This window comes from Gouania willdenowi, chromosome 9 (assembly GCF_900634775.1).
Source record: "Gouania willdenowi chromosome 9, fGouWil2.1, whole genome shotgun sequence".
Classification (NCBI taxonomy): Eukaryota; Metazoa; Chordata; class Actinopteri; order Blenniiformes; family Gobiesocidae; genus Gouania; species Gouania willdenowi.
In genome coordinates, this window is record NC_041052.1 from 38,284,253 (window position 1) to 38,300,210 (window position 15,958).

The 15,958-nt window shown below is 38.2% G+C and overlaps 1 protein-coding gene across 1 annotated transcript; it reads right to left on the reverse strand.

The window, feature by feature from the left end:
• Positions 1–641: 641 nt before the first annotated feature.
• On the reverse strand, positions 642–14,670 carry LOC114469871 (LIM domain transcription factor LMO4.1-like). Its single transcript, XM_028457754.1, has 5 exons — positions 14,419–14,670; positions 12,835–13,134; positions 7,584–7,680; positions 4,557–4,715; positions 642–1,422 (listed from the first exon to the last, which is right to left on the reverse strand). The coding sequence occupies exons 2-5, from the start codon at positions 13,041–13,043 to the stop codon at positions 1,414–1,416; spliced, it is 474 nt and encodes a 157-aa protein (XP_028313555.1). The 5' UTR covers positions 13,044–13,134; positions 14,419–14,670; the 3' UTR covers positions 642–1,413.
• Between the last annotated feature and the right edge of the window lie 1,288 nt (positions 14,671–15,958).

The following is a 15,958-nucleotide window of genomic DNA, read 5'->3' on the forward strand; positions in this document are numbered from 1 at the left end:
AATTCCTGTCCATGACAAGAAAATAGGAGAGAGAGAGTCTATAACAAGGGTGTCAAACTCACTTTACCACCAAGTTTGATTTTAAGTTGTCCAAAGCAGGAAAATACAGATAATAACGTGCCTTAGTTTGTGCTTACATGTCTAATGAATCTGTTTTAATCAGTCACAGATCATTTCTTTAATGTGCAGCAAATTTCCCAAACAATTGTGAGAAATTTGTGGGATTGTTTTTGCAGGAAATCCCAAGTTTTTTGAATAAAATCCTGTTGTGAAGAGCAGAAAAAAGGTGTGAATATTAAGCCGATCTACTCCAAACGTGTAATTATATCAAAGATCTGCATTAACACAGGTAACAACGGATTTGTGTTTTTGTTTTTTAGTCATTTTGTGGGATTTTTGACTAATTGTGTATTTTTTGCTGTCATTTTGTAGTCATTTTATGTGTTTCTGTGTTTTTCGGGTCAGTTGTGTTATTGTAGTCATTTTGGGGGTATTTTTGGTTTTTTTTTTGCGTCTTTTTAGAAATATTTTGTGGTTTTGTTGTTGTTTTGTGTATATTTGGAGTCATTTTTTGTTTTTGTTGTAATTTTATGTGTTTTTACACTCATTCTGTGTAGTTTTGTTGTATGTTTTTTGGAATATTTTGTGTTTCATTTCAATTTTGTGCATTCTGTGATTGTGTTTTTTGTTGTTTTGTGTGTTTTTGGAGTCAAATTATGCAGTTTTGTTTTAGGTGTGAGACTTTTGGAGTCATTTTGTGTGCTTGTTTTGGGGCCACACTAACTATCTACTTCCTGCTTCTGCTGTAATCACTGATTGGACAAGAATCTTCTCTAAGGATCATGACGCTCCGGTGGGCCGGGGTTTGGGCTGTGGACCTTGAGTTTGACACGCCTGGTCTCTTCAGCACAATGAGCAAACAGACTGAAACAGGACTGTAAGCACACACTGATTTATACTTAAACATCTGATAAAGACGACAAACACAGGAAGTTAGAAAAGCTGCAGACTTTTGTTTCTAAAGCCTATAAAACGCTTCAGTCATGCCTTAAAGACCTTTTTTCTTTCCGAGCGTCTGCTCCGGAGCGTGTTCATCCACAAAATAAAAAGGTTCACTGCGCGTTTTTGTACATTTGTGTGATTTTTTATATCATCTCTAGATTCAACATGAAAACACTTCCCTCCGCAGTCTGTTAGTTCATCCACTGGAGCGTGTCCGCTGTCCTCCTCTTTAATCACAGTCCTGGAGGGAGTTTGTTCCTCCGCTGTGCGTCACATCCAACACAACATCAAACAGGACGTGGTATGAAGCGCAGAGCGTCTGACAGGGTGAAGGAGCGTCACGGTGTCCTCAGGGGGAGCGGAGTGGGTGGGGGGAGGGGGGGCCAGGACGGGAAAACCATCGAGTGCTGCTCAGCAAACCTGCAGGAGGTCAAAGGTCATGTTACACTTGACACATCATGTATAACACCGATGCTTTCAACACTACAGTATATTCTCAAAAATGTGCTGCTAAAATGTTTTTTTTATTAAAAGGCCCATGTTACGCTGAATTAACTTTTCTGTGCTTTAAACATCATAAAGTGCTATTATGGCTTCATACCCATGCCCTCTCAATCATTAGTTAGAGGGTGATTTGCTCCTTTCTTACTGCAGGGTGAGCCCGAACACCTCGCTACAATTTGATGACGCGTTCCCACTTTGATGACGAATTTAACGCGGCGCTGAGCCGGAGAAGCCGCACCTCCAGGAAGCTCTCTGCCGTGATTGACATGTAAACAGACACGCCCACGAAGGTGAGCATTTCAGCGTCCTTCGTGCAGTGCTGTGTATGTATTTTCTACAGTCTATGATTGTACCGACAAACGCCCAGCCCACGCCCACTCATGAATGTGCATAAGTAGGCTGCAAATCAGCCCTTTGTGTGGAGTTGCTCAGAAAGTGACTTTTCAGAGGCTAAAACTCTGGAAAACCAGCAAGTTTGGGAAAATAAACCTCAAATACTATGTTTTTGGGGTTCTTAGAATAAATAAAGATGGGTGAAAAAAAGCATGACATGGGACCTTTAATGATAAATTAGTAAAACAAAAATATGACGGTACTGCTTAAGGTGCAAATGTTTTTCCATTTTAACCTCATAATAATTCAAATTCCATTTCAGTCCAATCTAAAAAGGAAACTAAAAAATATACCAGACAGGTTCAAACAAATAACCGTCAAAGAAACCATTCTAATAGAAAGAGAAAAAGGAACAGGAAGCAGAGAAGAAGAAGAAAAAAGGAATAACACACAGGACACATTAACTCAGTCTTGACCAGGGGTTTCAAACTCAAGGCCCGCAGGCCGAATACTGTTCGGCCCGAAAACATAAATGAATATAGTTTAGATATTTCAGATCCTACAAATTCACACATTCAGTGATTTTACCCTAAGTTTGCAATCTTTCAATGCTCATTATTCAAACATTTTGTATTTCTAAATCACTCATTTTCAGTAGGCTCTGCCAATAAAACAAAATAACATTCCACAAACGCTGCAATTTCTCACAAATAGTCACATAATTTTTTATAAAAATGATGCCAAATTCAACAATTCCTCAAGTGAAATACTAGAAATGATTGTGCTTACGGTTGTTCTAAGAAATGAATCATGTACATTGTTTACGCAGTGAAAAGTGAATTAAATTATAATATTTATCATTTTTTTTCAAACCTTTTCGACCCTCAATGAAATTCTGATCTTTCTGGTTTTGTCCACCTCAGATCAAATGGCCTCTGATTCAGAGTGAGTTTAACACAATAACTCTAAGTAAACTTTCTGGTAACACTTGACTTTATTTTATTATCACATGACACCTGTCATTAGCATGATAAGGTGTCATGAAGACTGTCATTACGTGTCGTTTGTTACCCTAACCTTTATTCCTTACCCCTAAATCTAACCCTAACCCAGCCCTTCTCAAATAGTGGGGGGCACCCCCCCGGGAACGTGTAATTACACATCCACTACTGTAGGGGGCAGTGGCACTCTCATCTGTGTTAATGTGCCTTCTATTAGAGACCATAGAGCAGGGGGTCCAAAACTTTTCAGTCCGCGACACCCAATATATATTCTCTTTGCCCTCGAGACAAGGGTAACGCGTGCCCTCCGGAGATGCCCGCCTTCCTGCTGGGTACCTGGGGGGCGCATTGGACAGGGTGATGGCAAACCGGGCCGCAGCCTGGCCGGGGGCGGTGCCCACGCAGCCCCACGGACGCTGATGCATCCCACCACGAGCGAGCCCGTCGCTTGACAGGTGAGACCGAGGGGCGCTGAGCAGGCCCACGGTCAAAGCTGTCTGCGGGGGGAGAGGGACAGACCCGGACCCCACCGGAGGAAGCGGGGCGTCAATTAAAGACACCCCAATAAGATGCTTGAGTTTGAGCAAAATATTTTCTTCTTCCTAGGGGGGGCGCAACAGAAAATAATTGAGAAGCACTGCCCTAACCCCACTATATCCCTCCATCTACCCAAAATAATGACAACATAGCTCCAATGGTGTCATAATTTAGCAAACTTCATGACACCTTATGCCCTGTTCCACACCGCACCAGCCATCGTGCGAAGTTGTTGTGCGTGGACGAGATAACACAAAGTTATCAGGGCTTCAGCTATTACTGTTATTATTTATCTTATTTTTTATTGTATTATTATATAATTCTTAGTTCTGCAGGGCGGGTTTTGTATATTTTATGCTACTTTATTCTTTAAATGCAAAGAAAAGTAAAGGCATTCTGACTTTTCCTGACAGTGTAACTTATATTCCATCATCTGAGAGGAGAGGCAACATTTATTTTATTATGTTTTATTTCATTGAAGTGTCCATCCATCCATTTTCATACCTGCTTATTCCCGTTTAACAGGGTCGCGGGGGTCTGCCGGTGCCAATCTCCGGCTCTCATAGGGCGCTGGGTTGCCCAGTCCATCACAGGGCAACACAGACAACTATTCACTCTCTCATTCACTCCTATGGGCAATTTAGAGACTCCAATCAACCTTACAGTCATGTTTTTGGATTGTGGGAGGAAGCCGGAGTACCCGGAGGAAACCCACGCAGCACGGGGAGAACATGCAAACTCCACACAGAAAGGACCCAAGTGTCCACCCCAGGGCTTGAACCCAGGACCTTCTTGCTGTGAGGTGGACGTGCTAACCACTAATTCACCGTGCGCCCTCATTGAAGTGTTTTAAAAATAATTTTGAGTGACAGTAAAATGTGTTTGCATGATGGGAACCTGAAGATTCATATATTATTTAGTAGGGTTTGCATGTTCTCCCAGAGTGCAGTCTTTCACTAAAAATATCCAGAAACACACGTGCGACCTTGATATGAAGCTGAACAATTTTTCAATCATGTTTTTGTGACAAATGAGGTTTTCGTGTAAAATGAATCAAATCTCAGGCCAATAAGTAACCTGAGGATGTCTCTGCTGCTCCTTCTTCACTTTAGATTTTCACTTTGCATCACAGGACACTTTCCTCCACTGAGAACCATCTGCAGCGTCGTGTGTATTCACCTTCTGGTCCGTCAGCGCTGAGCTGCTCTGCAGAGGAGGCAGGTGGCCGCTGAGCAAGGCGGCGCCGGGTCTGTCGTGCTCACAGAAGATGGCGCCGTTGATGTAGTGGAAGCGGTCGCCGGGCATGAGTCTGTTTCGACACGTGGAGCAGCTGAAGCACTGTGGAGGAGAGCAGAGAGAGGGAGGATGAGCACTGTGGGCAGCTCCGTTTACTGCATCCAAATCCCATCACAGCAGTCAAAAACCAGTAAAAACCAGCCTTCAAAATAAGCTATAAACCAGTACTAGTTTAAACAACCAGAAAAAACTAAAAACAAACTGTAAACAGACAAAAAAAAGCTACAAACAGCACAAGTGTAAAAAAAAAAAAAACAGTTAAACCAATCTAAAAGCAGTATAAATAGCTGAAATCCAAATTCAAAGAACCAGCTACAAAACCAGTACTAGTTTAAAAAACCAGTTAAACCCATAAAAAAAAACCTGAAAGCAGTCGAAAAACAAGCTACAAAACCATTATGAGGAAAAAAAAAAAAGTTAAACCAGTATAAACCAACTGGAAACAGACGTACAAACAAGCTCGGAACCAATAATGTGCAAAACCAGTTGGTTCGTACTAGTGGTGTCCCGATCCAATATCGATATTGCATATCGGTCTGATATCCGCCTGACAACAAATATCGGATTCAAATTTTTTCCCCCGATTCATTTTTTTTTTATTTTTAAAATCCATGTAACCAATTGGTTAATAATAAATGGGTCAGTTTTTCTTATACCTAATGTTGCTGACTATTGTTCTCTATCTGAGTAACATCACACTACAATTTAAGTTATTATTGTTTTTTTATTAAAGAAAAAAAATATATATCAGTATCATATCAGAAATGAAAAAGCTAGGGACATCCCTAGGTCGTATTTGTTTTAACCCAGAAATGTAAAAACTTTCCATGTACACTGTGATTCATTTCTTTTTGATGCTGTTCTTGTTCTTCAGGAGAACATGCAAACCCCTCCTATCACTATAATATATAGTAACTGAACTTTTCTCCTGTTTAGTCAAACATTTAGTAACTCTAACTGTTATGATGGTTTCTTTGTCTTTACCCAAAATTCTTTCCTGTTTAACTTTTCAAAGCCTTGGTTAAAAACAAAAGCGACACAATGGAGAACTGCTTTGTTGGTTTAGTGAAATCATTTATCAGATCAATGCAGTTGAATGGAAAAGTTTAGTAAAACTAAAGGATTAAATGTTGGTTTCAGAGTTTACACATTAAGGTTTGTTTTTTTCTTTAATCAGATTTATTACAGCCTATTAAACTTCCTAAAATTGTACCAAACATGCTTAATGTGGTTAATGGAGTTACTATTGTCATTCATTTCATATTCACACACAGAAGAAATCCACCAAAACAAACTGAGATCACGCCAGGATTGACGTCCAGCCCTTTACTACGCTTGCTAAAGCTAAAATTAGCCCATCTATTTCACAGTGAAAAATATGGTGGAAAAGTGTGACATTGTCCCAAAAACGTGTGTGTGAGGGTTTAGTACACATTTCAAAAGCTGAAGTCCATCAAATCGCCTTTTTGTGCGAGAATAGACATTTCCGTCTCTTTGATCACACATTTACTGAGACAAATTGTGTGTAATTGGCCACGTTTACATCTTTAAAGTGCAATAAAAGTAATTACTAATGCTAATTTAATTCCGAATTAAAGTTAATTCTGAATTAGGTGGCTGGTTTATTCCGTTTTTAATTATAATTAGAGATAATTCCTCTTTCTTGTAAACACTTCACTTGGTTAAAGCGACTTTAAGTTAATTCGTATCGTTTTGCGCATGTGCGACTTGCGGCGATGACGCGCTGATGACGACATAATCCAAGATGGCGGCGGCCCCGGACTCCAGCCTAGACTATTTAATAAGAGCTTTAAAAGACATGGATATAATGAAAAGAGTGGATGCACGGAGGCATAAACATGCAGACTTATTAATCACACACAGACCTCGGTAAACCGAACAGGCTTCACTGGACGGCAGGTACTAGGACCCAGAGGCGGAGTAAATGTGTCCCCGTACTGTAATATCACCAAGTTTATCATTTTACCAGTTGTTAGAGCTACTGTCTTTACCTGGGAGCAAATGTTTATTCCTGGTGATTGTTTTACTGGGATTATTACCGGTGACTAGTTTCTATCTTTATTCCGTTCTGTGTTGTTGTTGAGCTGCTGCTTCAAAACTACAATCAAAATAAAGGTGAAAACAGTTCTCATGTGTGGTGTTCTGTGTTATAGACGACAATAAAAGGTTTGTTGTGTGTTTTCCTGACAGACATGATATGTCATGCTTTCCCCCTGTCCAATCAGAGCCTTCCCAACCCCCAGACCTAAAGCGGAATTAACTAAAGCCGAACAAACCTGTTTTCCATGTAAACCTTGTTTGGGAATTACCATTTCCATGTAAACACGAAGCAGAACACTTTAATTCCAAATTTTTTAATTTGGAATAAATAATGCGGGAGTAAAAAAAACATCATGTAACCGTGGCCATTGTGATATTTTCTCAAAACATGCATGTGAGGATATATTCAGGGTCCGATTGCAATTCACGGTTAAGCAAATTCAGATTTTTTGGTACATTTTCCGTGATCAAGGCCCTACAAGACAAATTAAGCCACAGGGATAATTAATAATAATAATAATGCAAAAAAACAGTGAACGCAGTAAGTTCACATTCCAACGTTATTCAATTATCAAAAAAATGGAGTGAGGTTAAAGTCTCTGCTTCGTGTGAGGCAATTTTCATAATTCAGTGTGTAAGTACACGCACACACACATTCCAGTTTTAGCCAATTATCAAACACACATTCCAGTTTTTTGTATTTTTCAAAATTATATATCTATATGTAAATGTATTTATTTATATATATATATTTTTTTTCTTTTCTTTTCCAGGTATTTAGTTAATTATCAAACAACACAAATGTAAGTGCGAGCACACACACGTCAGTCTGAGAACAGAAAGCGTTACCTTGAGGTGGTAGACGTTGCCCTGCGTCCTCATCACCATCTCATTGGCTGGGATGGACTGACCACATGCACTGCACGCTCCGCTGTGTCCGAACAGTCTGCAGAGCAGAAAGCACACACACACACACACACACACACAGAAAGAGAGAGACAGCATTAGGGGTGATTTATTGGCAAGGATGTTGCAATACGATACGTATCACGATACAATATTATCGCGATATTCTACCCAGTTGATATCAAAATGAAAATTACATTGAAAAATCAAGTTGCTGTATATATTCATCAGAAGATATTGATCATTCAGAGGACAATTTGAGTCAAAACTATTTGCTTGAAAACATCATATTTATTATTCATTATTAGTGTTTTTGCACATTTTCACTGAAAAAAAGAAAATGCGGTGTTGAAATAAAGTCACAAAATCGTGAAATAAAGTGCAACAAGTTTCTTTTCACTGAAACTACTGTGTAGAAGTCTCAAAGTAACCATGACAACATGTGTAACAACTGTAAGTGAGAAAATTAAGAAAAAATAATTGATCCTATTGTGTCAGTTTAAACACTGATCTGAACAGATTATATGAAAATAAAATGTCTGTGTATACATAAATATTGCAGGCATTACACACTGCCGTCATAAAATCAAGTGCATCAAATAACCATTGCAACACAATGAAAGCATTGTAACCACCACCGAAATATTGCACAAATATTCATTAAATTGATATTTTGAATTTAAAAAATCAATTTAAAATCGGCACCCAATAAATTGTGATATATCATGATATCGATTTTTTTTCACACCCCTAGACAGCATGTGTTTATACAGGGGCGTCAAACTAATTTTAGTTCATTGGGACAAACAGAGCATTTTGATCTCACGTGCGCTGCAGATTTAAGGTGAGAAAACCGGCAATTTCATCATTTTCACTTCCTGTAAAGTATGTATGACAAAGCATTGAGTGACCTCAAACTTACTTATTTTTTAAAAAATGTTGTGACCAATCTTTATTTAATTGGGTGAAAATTATTTGAGGAAAAATGCAGAATTTTGATAAAAATAAGTTCAAATTTGAGAATAATAATGGTTGCCATCGTGTGACATAAAGCTCTGCAGAGACATAATTTGTGTATTTGGAGGGGCTGAGATACTTGATTGGTTTTCTCTGTCATTTTTTACATTTCCTCCTGAGGGCCGCACTGAATACTCTGAAGGGCCGGATTTGGCCCCTGGGCCTTACAGTTCCAGTATTATGCTATTTTTCACCCATCTCCATTTGTTCCAAGAACCGCAGCAACATAGAATTTGAGGTTTATTTTCCCAAACTTGCCTGTTTTCTGGCGTTTTAGCGTCTGAAAAGTCACTTCTAAAAACAGGCTGTTTTGGGGCCTTCGTGCATATGCATGAGTGGGAGTGTCTGTAGAAGCAGACTTCATGCCTCACTCTGTGTTAAGCTGTAAAGTCACTTTCTTCTGCTCCTCATCTCTACTAACCACAGGAATAGTGCATTTAAGGTGATAATCATTTGTTTTGTCCAACCGCTGCGTCACATTGTGTCACCAACACGTCAGATCAAATTAAAGGTGATACAATACGGTGTAACAGATACTAAAAATGAACTGCTCCGGGTGCTACTCCGTTGCTGCCCACTGTTCCTCAGGGAGGGGTTAAATGCAAATAGCATATTTTGTGTATGTAGCTTTACAAATATGACAATAAAGTATAATGTACATTCTATAATAAACCGCAGTATTTATTTCTTATATAGGGTAGGAGGAGCCACGACTGTCAGGAAGAGTTTCCGCGATGTGACATCACATGCAAGAAAAATCCAACTTGCCCGTGTGGAGCTGACTTTTTACAAAATGTGGAATAACAAGGGAGGGAAGAAACAGAACTTTTTAAATGTTGGCCCTCTGAATGAAGCTAAAGGAATGTATATCACTATAGTAAAACCATTATAAAGTAGGGCTGCTCGATTATAGAAAAAATAATCATCACGATTATTTTAGTCATAATTGAAATCACGATTATTTGTCAACCAAAGTTTTTTTTTGTACAAAACAATGTAAAATATATTCTTTAAACATGAATAAAACGTGTACCACTGAATGAAACAACTCAAAGTTAGTATTGATAATCGGTGTGTGCCAAGCTTTAATATTTGTAGATGTCCGAAGTTTGTTTTATTTGGCAAATAAAGTGTATATAAAATAAAAAATATATTATTATTATTTTTAACAATCGTTTTTTTCTCGATTATGTTGTTTTTGTAATCATTGGGTGTAATAATTAGTAGTAATTAATAGAAATGTAATTTTGATTAATTGCACAGCCCTATTATAAAGTGATTTTTTTATAATACTGCCCCGTTAAGTTTGACACACTGGTAAAGGTTTGAGAATTTAAACAGAATTACACGTTCAAACATGCACGACTATAAAAATCATAAATTAGCCTTAACGCTATTAGATGATATCACCCATAGTTAAGCTTTACTAGTACTCACGTGGAGCTCAACTTTGGCACTACTACTAGCAATCACTAGTACTAGTAGTAGACTGAAAAAGCTAAATCAGTAGACTTAGCTTTAGCTTTACTAGTAAAGTTTACCAGCACCGAAAAGCTTTACTAGTAAAACAAAACTAGTCACTGGTAAACTCTGAATCTTACTCAGACTGTTTTTAGTCTACTAGTGGTTCTAGTAAAGCCAAAACATTCACTAAATGTGCTAGTAAATGTTATGCAAATGAAGTAGGAGGTATTATAGCCAAATCCAGCTCCCTGATTGGTTGGAATTAAAAGCCAATAGCCAGCCTTAATTTGTTTTTCCCCGCCCCTTAATTGGCTTAAAAGGCTTATTAGTAGTACTAGTAAGCATTAATGGGTCGACTAGCAGTACTAGAAAACGAGTCTATTAGTAGTACTAGTAGACCTAATATGAATAACAGTGAAATCAATCATTATTAAGATCTACTAGTGCTAATTTTGGAGTAGATGTACTCAGTTTTGGTTTACTTTAGTAGTGAAGTAAAATAAGGGGGCGGGGAAAGAAAATACAAGCTTGTCATTGGCTTTCGAAAGTATTCCAACCAATCAGGGAGCTGGATTCAGTCATAATCCCTCATACTTCATTTGAATTAGGTCAACTAGTACTAATAGTGAATCTTTTAGCTTAACTAGTACCCCGAGAATTGAAAGTAATTGATTAAAAGTACTCACGTTACTGTAATGGACTAGCTTTTCTGGGTACTTTTTTGATTATATTTCTAAATCAGTCATTTTAGTTTTGCATTTTAAAAGAAGTAAAGTAATTAATTACATTTCTACACCCAAACATTACTGAGTAAATTATTATTTTTTTGTTTTAAAATGATCAACGGACATTGTGAAACGACAACAAATGAAATGACCAGACAACAATCAAATGCATCACATCACAGACGATCAACCAGGTTAAACGTACTGAATTCAATATTTTCAATTGAATCCATTGGTGTTATTTTATTTTTTAAAAGTTGTAGATTTTGACAAAATGTCAATTGTTGTGCATTTGGTCTCTTCCTCTTTAAGTTTATATATGAGACTTTTACTGTATGTAAGGGAACCATGGCAAGATTTATTACCAAAAATACATGTGGGGGGTGAAAGTAACTAGTAACTTTTACTATGAATACTATTTTAAATTGTACTTGAGTATTTTATGTATAACTTACTTGTACTTGAGTACAATTTGAATCAAGTAACAGTACTTCTACTTGAGTAGTATATATCAGTACTTGATATCTCTGAGAGTACCACTGTTATGATATTTTAAGTGTACAAGTAAACAAAAAATGACTCACTTGGAACATTCTTTGTGCACTAGTGTTCGAGTACACTTTACTAGTAAAGAAAAATTATTTACGAGTGAGCAATTTTACAGTATGTTGCTAGTAGTACTAGTAGAGCTTAACTAGGGTTAATACCACTGAAAGTGTGTGTAATTTATGCTTCAACTGATTTCCATGTATGACTAATAACTTCGATCATTTTTATTTATTATTCAATCATTTTATTATTCAACGACGCATCAGAAGTTGCCGTTCGCTATTCCCTGTACAGGAAAATCATTCAAATGACTGTGAATTTTGATCCAACATCTTGCCTGTCTTTACAGAAGTCATTTTTAAGCAGATATGGGGGCTCGTCCAGGATAACAACATCTGCCCCTTCCTTTGATGGCCTCTAAACTCAAACATGTCTGACGTCGCTGGCCTTAACCTCCTGTTTTAGACAGAATAAAACCCAACCTGGCAACACAGCCACAGCAGTGTTAATCATCCCCTCTCTGACTTTACTTTTCTCTCACTTAGTCTTATTTGTCCTGTAAAGTTAAACAACGTGAGGACACACACCTCGAAGCCTGATTCAAAATAGAAGATAACGCTGCAGACTAGGGGTGTGCATTGCCATGAATCTGACGATACAATTCGATATATCTCAATATATGTACAACGCGATATCAATACTTACAAATTTCCCCTTTACAAGTACAAATTGGTATGAAATAAAATGTATTTAAAAAATGTTTAACTTGCAAAAACAAGTAAATAGTACCTAATTGTATTTCAAGTACCAATTAGGTGTGGGCAATATATCAAGATGTATCGAGTTTTCTATTTTAGCAATTTTTGGATTAAAATGGTTACTATTTTGGATTAAAATCATTGCTTTTCAGAACAGCATGAAAAGCAAAATTAGATGGATTTCTAAGTTTGTCCTAACCGAGACGTTCATCTATACAAGCAACGCTACAGAACTCACTCACACGTGCTGTCCCTTAGAGGAGATAAAGCCATAAGCAGAAAATATTGTGCAGTTGTTTGTTAATAAATGTGCCTGTGTGGCATTTTTAAGCAGCAAATTTAACCCAGAATTGTCTTTCTGGTAAAACTTTATTGAGTTAAAAAAATCAAGATTCATATCGCATATTGCCATTTTGAGTTTGGGTCTATATCGGCCAGTGTTATAAGGATGTTTGGAACGTCCGTCTTCCTGCAGAGAAGTCTCGCAAGATGAGATTACACAGGAGATACGAAACAACTGCCCAAAACAACATTCAATAGGAACCTGTTCAAAGCACCGTTATACTTTGTCCACATTGAGAAATATCGCTTTTATTTTGCGAAAATCTGTAATGGAAATCCAGCTACTGTTCCGTGTCCCCAAACCGCCCTCCCCTATCATCTCCTCCTCAGGTCCCTCACCTGATGTAGTCGCTCCGGCACAGGATCATCCCTCCTTTACTGTAGCAGGTGGAGCCGATGTCTCCCAGCTGAGCCTGGCAGCACGAGCACTTCAGGCAGCGTGTGTGCCAGTAACGCTCCATGGAGAAGAGCAGGAAGCGGTCGCAGATCTTCCCACCGCATCCAGCGCACGACCTCTGGGCTGGACCGGACGCCTGGCTGTTCACCATGACGACGGAGGTGATGATGATGATGATGATGATGATGATGAAGGGGTCCTCACAGCCTCGCACCAAGCTTCTGTCACTGTTGCGTTGAACCCTTAGAAAATCCAACACATTGGGTTTCAACGTTGCAACATATGCTGTTTTTTAATTGTGTTTTCATTATTGTGACAGTTAATGTTGAAACATTCAGGCAACAAAAGAGGATTGGGGGATAATTCTGATGGAGAAAATCATTTTGGTAAATAAAACGAGATTAAAGTCGAAATTGAACTTTTACAATGTTGTGATAAAAGTCGAATCTACGGAAGCTGACAAGGGCCAATTCACCATATGACGACAAACAACAGATTGTGGCTGTCTACAAAATTCTGTGTATCGATTAATGCATTAAACTGTACCTCACAGTTGGGTTTAATAAGAAAGACATTATTTCTCTTTTAGCTCATAAACACAGCGTCGTAATCTCTTTGAAGACATATTACCAAAAACTTTGGAAGAGGTGGTTGAGGAGCTGTACGGAAACAGATTAGGGCCAGTTTTGATGGAGACTGTTGTCATGTGGTGAATTGGCCCTAGTCAGGTTCCGTAGATTTGTCTTTAATAGCAAAATTTTGACTTTTAACATGATATTGTATTTTGGGGGGGGGGGGTTCAAAATTTTGACTTTAATCTCATCTTTTCGACTTTAATCTGGACATAAAATTTCAACTTCATTCTCGAAACTTCAATGACATTTTTCACGATTCGACTTTATTCTTGATTTGCCCAAAATTGTCCATAATCCTCTAGTGTAAAAAATGAGCATTAGGTGGAGGAAGTGGATGCACGTGTATCACAGTGTGATCAATGAGTGAATCACTGCTTTATTTTCAACAAGAAGTCAAATAAATAACAGAAATAATATAATTACCAGTTTAAATGGAGTGAGAAGCCTATTTGTTATATCTGTCTCATGGTGTTCATGCATTGGTTAACATTATACAATATGAGGAATTATTTACCATAACACACACATTAATATATAGATAAATCATAGTATTGGGTTGTGCGGGGAGGAATGTCGGTGCTGTCTTTTACGCACATTGATCACATTTTAATAGTTTGGATTGGTTTCAGACTTTTACTGCAGTGGTGTGCTCAATATGTGTAAATGTATGTGTTGTTGATGTTGTTTTTCCTCTGGCGCCTGCGCAAAACAAGTTTTCCCCAATTTGGATTACAGTAAACTTGAATCTGAACCAAATGGGACTTTGGGAAAAGCGCCAGCGTGGGAAAGCGCATGACGCAAAAACGGGAGTTTTTCCGCCCCAGTGTGCGCGTAAAAGCGGAGAGAAACCACAGGAATGTGCAGGCAAAGACAGGAGAGGAGCTGCCTTACCTTATGAGGACAAAGAAATCCAAACTCCGGCTGGAAATGAGGGAAATTCACAGGAATGTGAGTGCGGAAAATGCGCGTTCCATCGCTTTTCCGGGAGGAGGTGAAGGAGAAAATCTATAGCAGTGCTGAACTCTCACACTTCCATCTCCGTGCAATGACCCTCCTACGTGCGTGCGTGTGTACGTGTTTTATTGTGCGCGTGTGTCGGAGTGTGGCTCCGTCTCCGGTGCGCTCCTTTTGACAGCGCTCGTTTTAAACATGGCAGGGGGCGTGCTTAGCGCGCGGCCGCCAATGGGAGCGCCGCTAGGGGCGTGCACGCCGTCAAAATGATTAATGACCTCAGTACTTCATTAATATGCGCGTTCACGTTTCCTCCAGCTGCTCCAAGATGGACATGATCAGGAGAGACAACCATCAACATCTAAACATCACTAATAATAAAATAATAATGCAGAGCAGCAATGAGCACAGGCTCGTGTCCTGTTACATCATTATATAGATTGAGTATAGCAGGGGTTCTCAACCTTGGGGTCAGGACCCTATTTGTGGTCGCGAGACTCTGGGCGGGGGTCGCTAGATGCCTTCAAGGAACTAAGAATATTTTTGCTTTTTTTTTTTTTTTTGCACATACACCAAACTTGAACCTATTTTCATCACCTTTTTTTGCCGTATTTTTGCACCTTTTAATGCATTTTTGCTACATTACAGCCATTTCTGACACTTTTCCATCAAATTTCAAAGCCTTTTCTGCAGTTTTTTTCACTTTCAAGAAGTTTTTGGCAATTTCCAACACTTGTACCACCTAATGTTGCATATGTTGACCCATTATTGTCACTTTTAACCTCTTTTCACCATATTTCATGCTTATTTTTTGCCAATTCACCACATTTACAAGGCCATTATTTTCCAGTTTAAACTAGGGTGTCCCGCTCCAATATTGATATCGGATATTGGTCCGATATCAGTCAGAAAACGAATATTGGATTTTATTGGACTGCATCTAAAATCTCCAATATAAGCACTCTGATAAGTTTTTGTTGTTTTTCGCCCTCAGTTGTTTCCACCATATACTGACAGTAAAAAATAACTGAAGTAAACTTGAATTGTTGACTATTGTTTTCTGTTTCAGTAACATGACTTGATCAAGCCTTTTCAAACGTTCCACACTACAAAAATACAGAAACTAATAAAAGTATGTATGATTCCATAGGCGGAGTTTGAGATTCTTGCCAGGGGAGCAGCAAAAAACAATTAAAAAAAAAAAAAAAAATGTATTAATAAAATATTAATATATAGAACATATCCAGTTTTGCTTCACAAATAAGGAATGAAAAGAAATGTATCAATTGAACTGTTATTATTATTATTATTATTATTATTATTATTATTATTATTATTTCTCATTTCTTGTAATGTTTCTGAAGCTGTGTTATGGACCTGCTAAAATAAATCCAAAATGCAACTTGAAATGTTCAGCACCCACTGTAACTTAAAGAATGAGAGAGTAAAGTTGCTCAAATTAAGCAATGTAATTATTTAT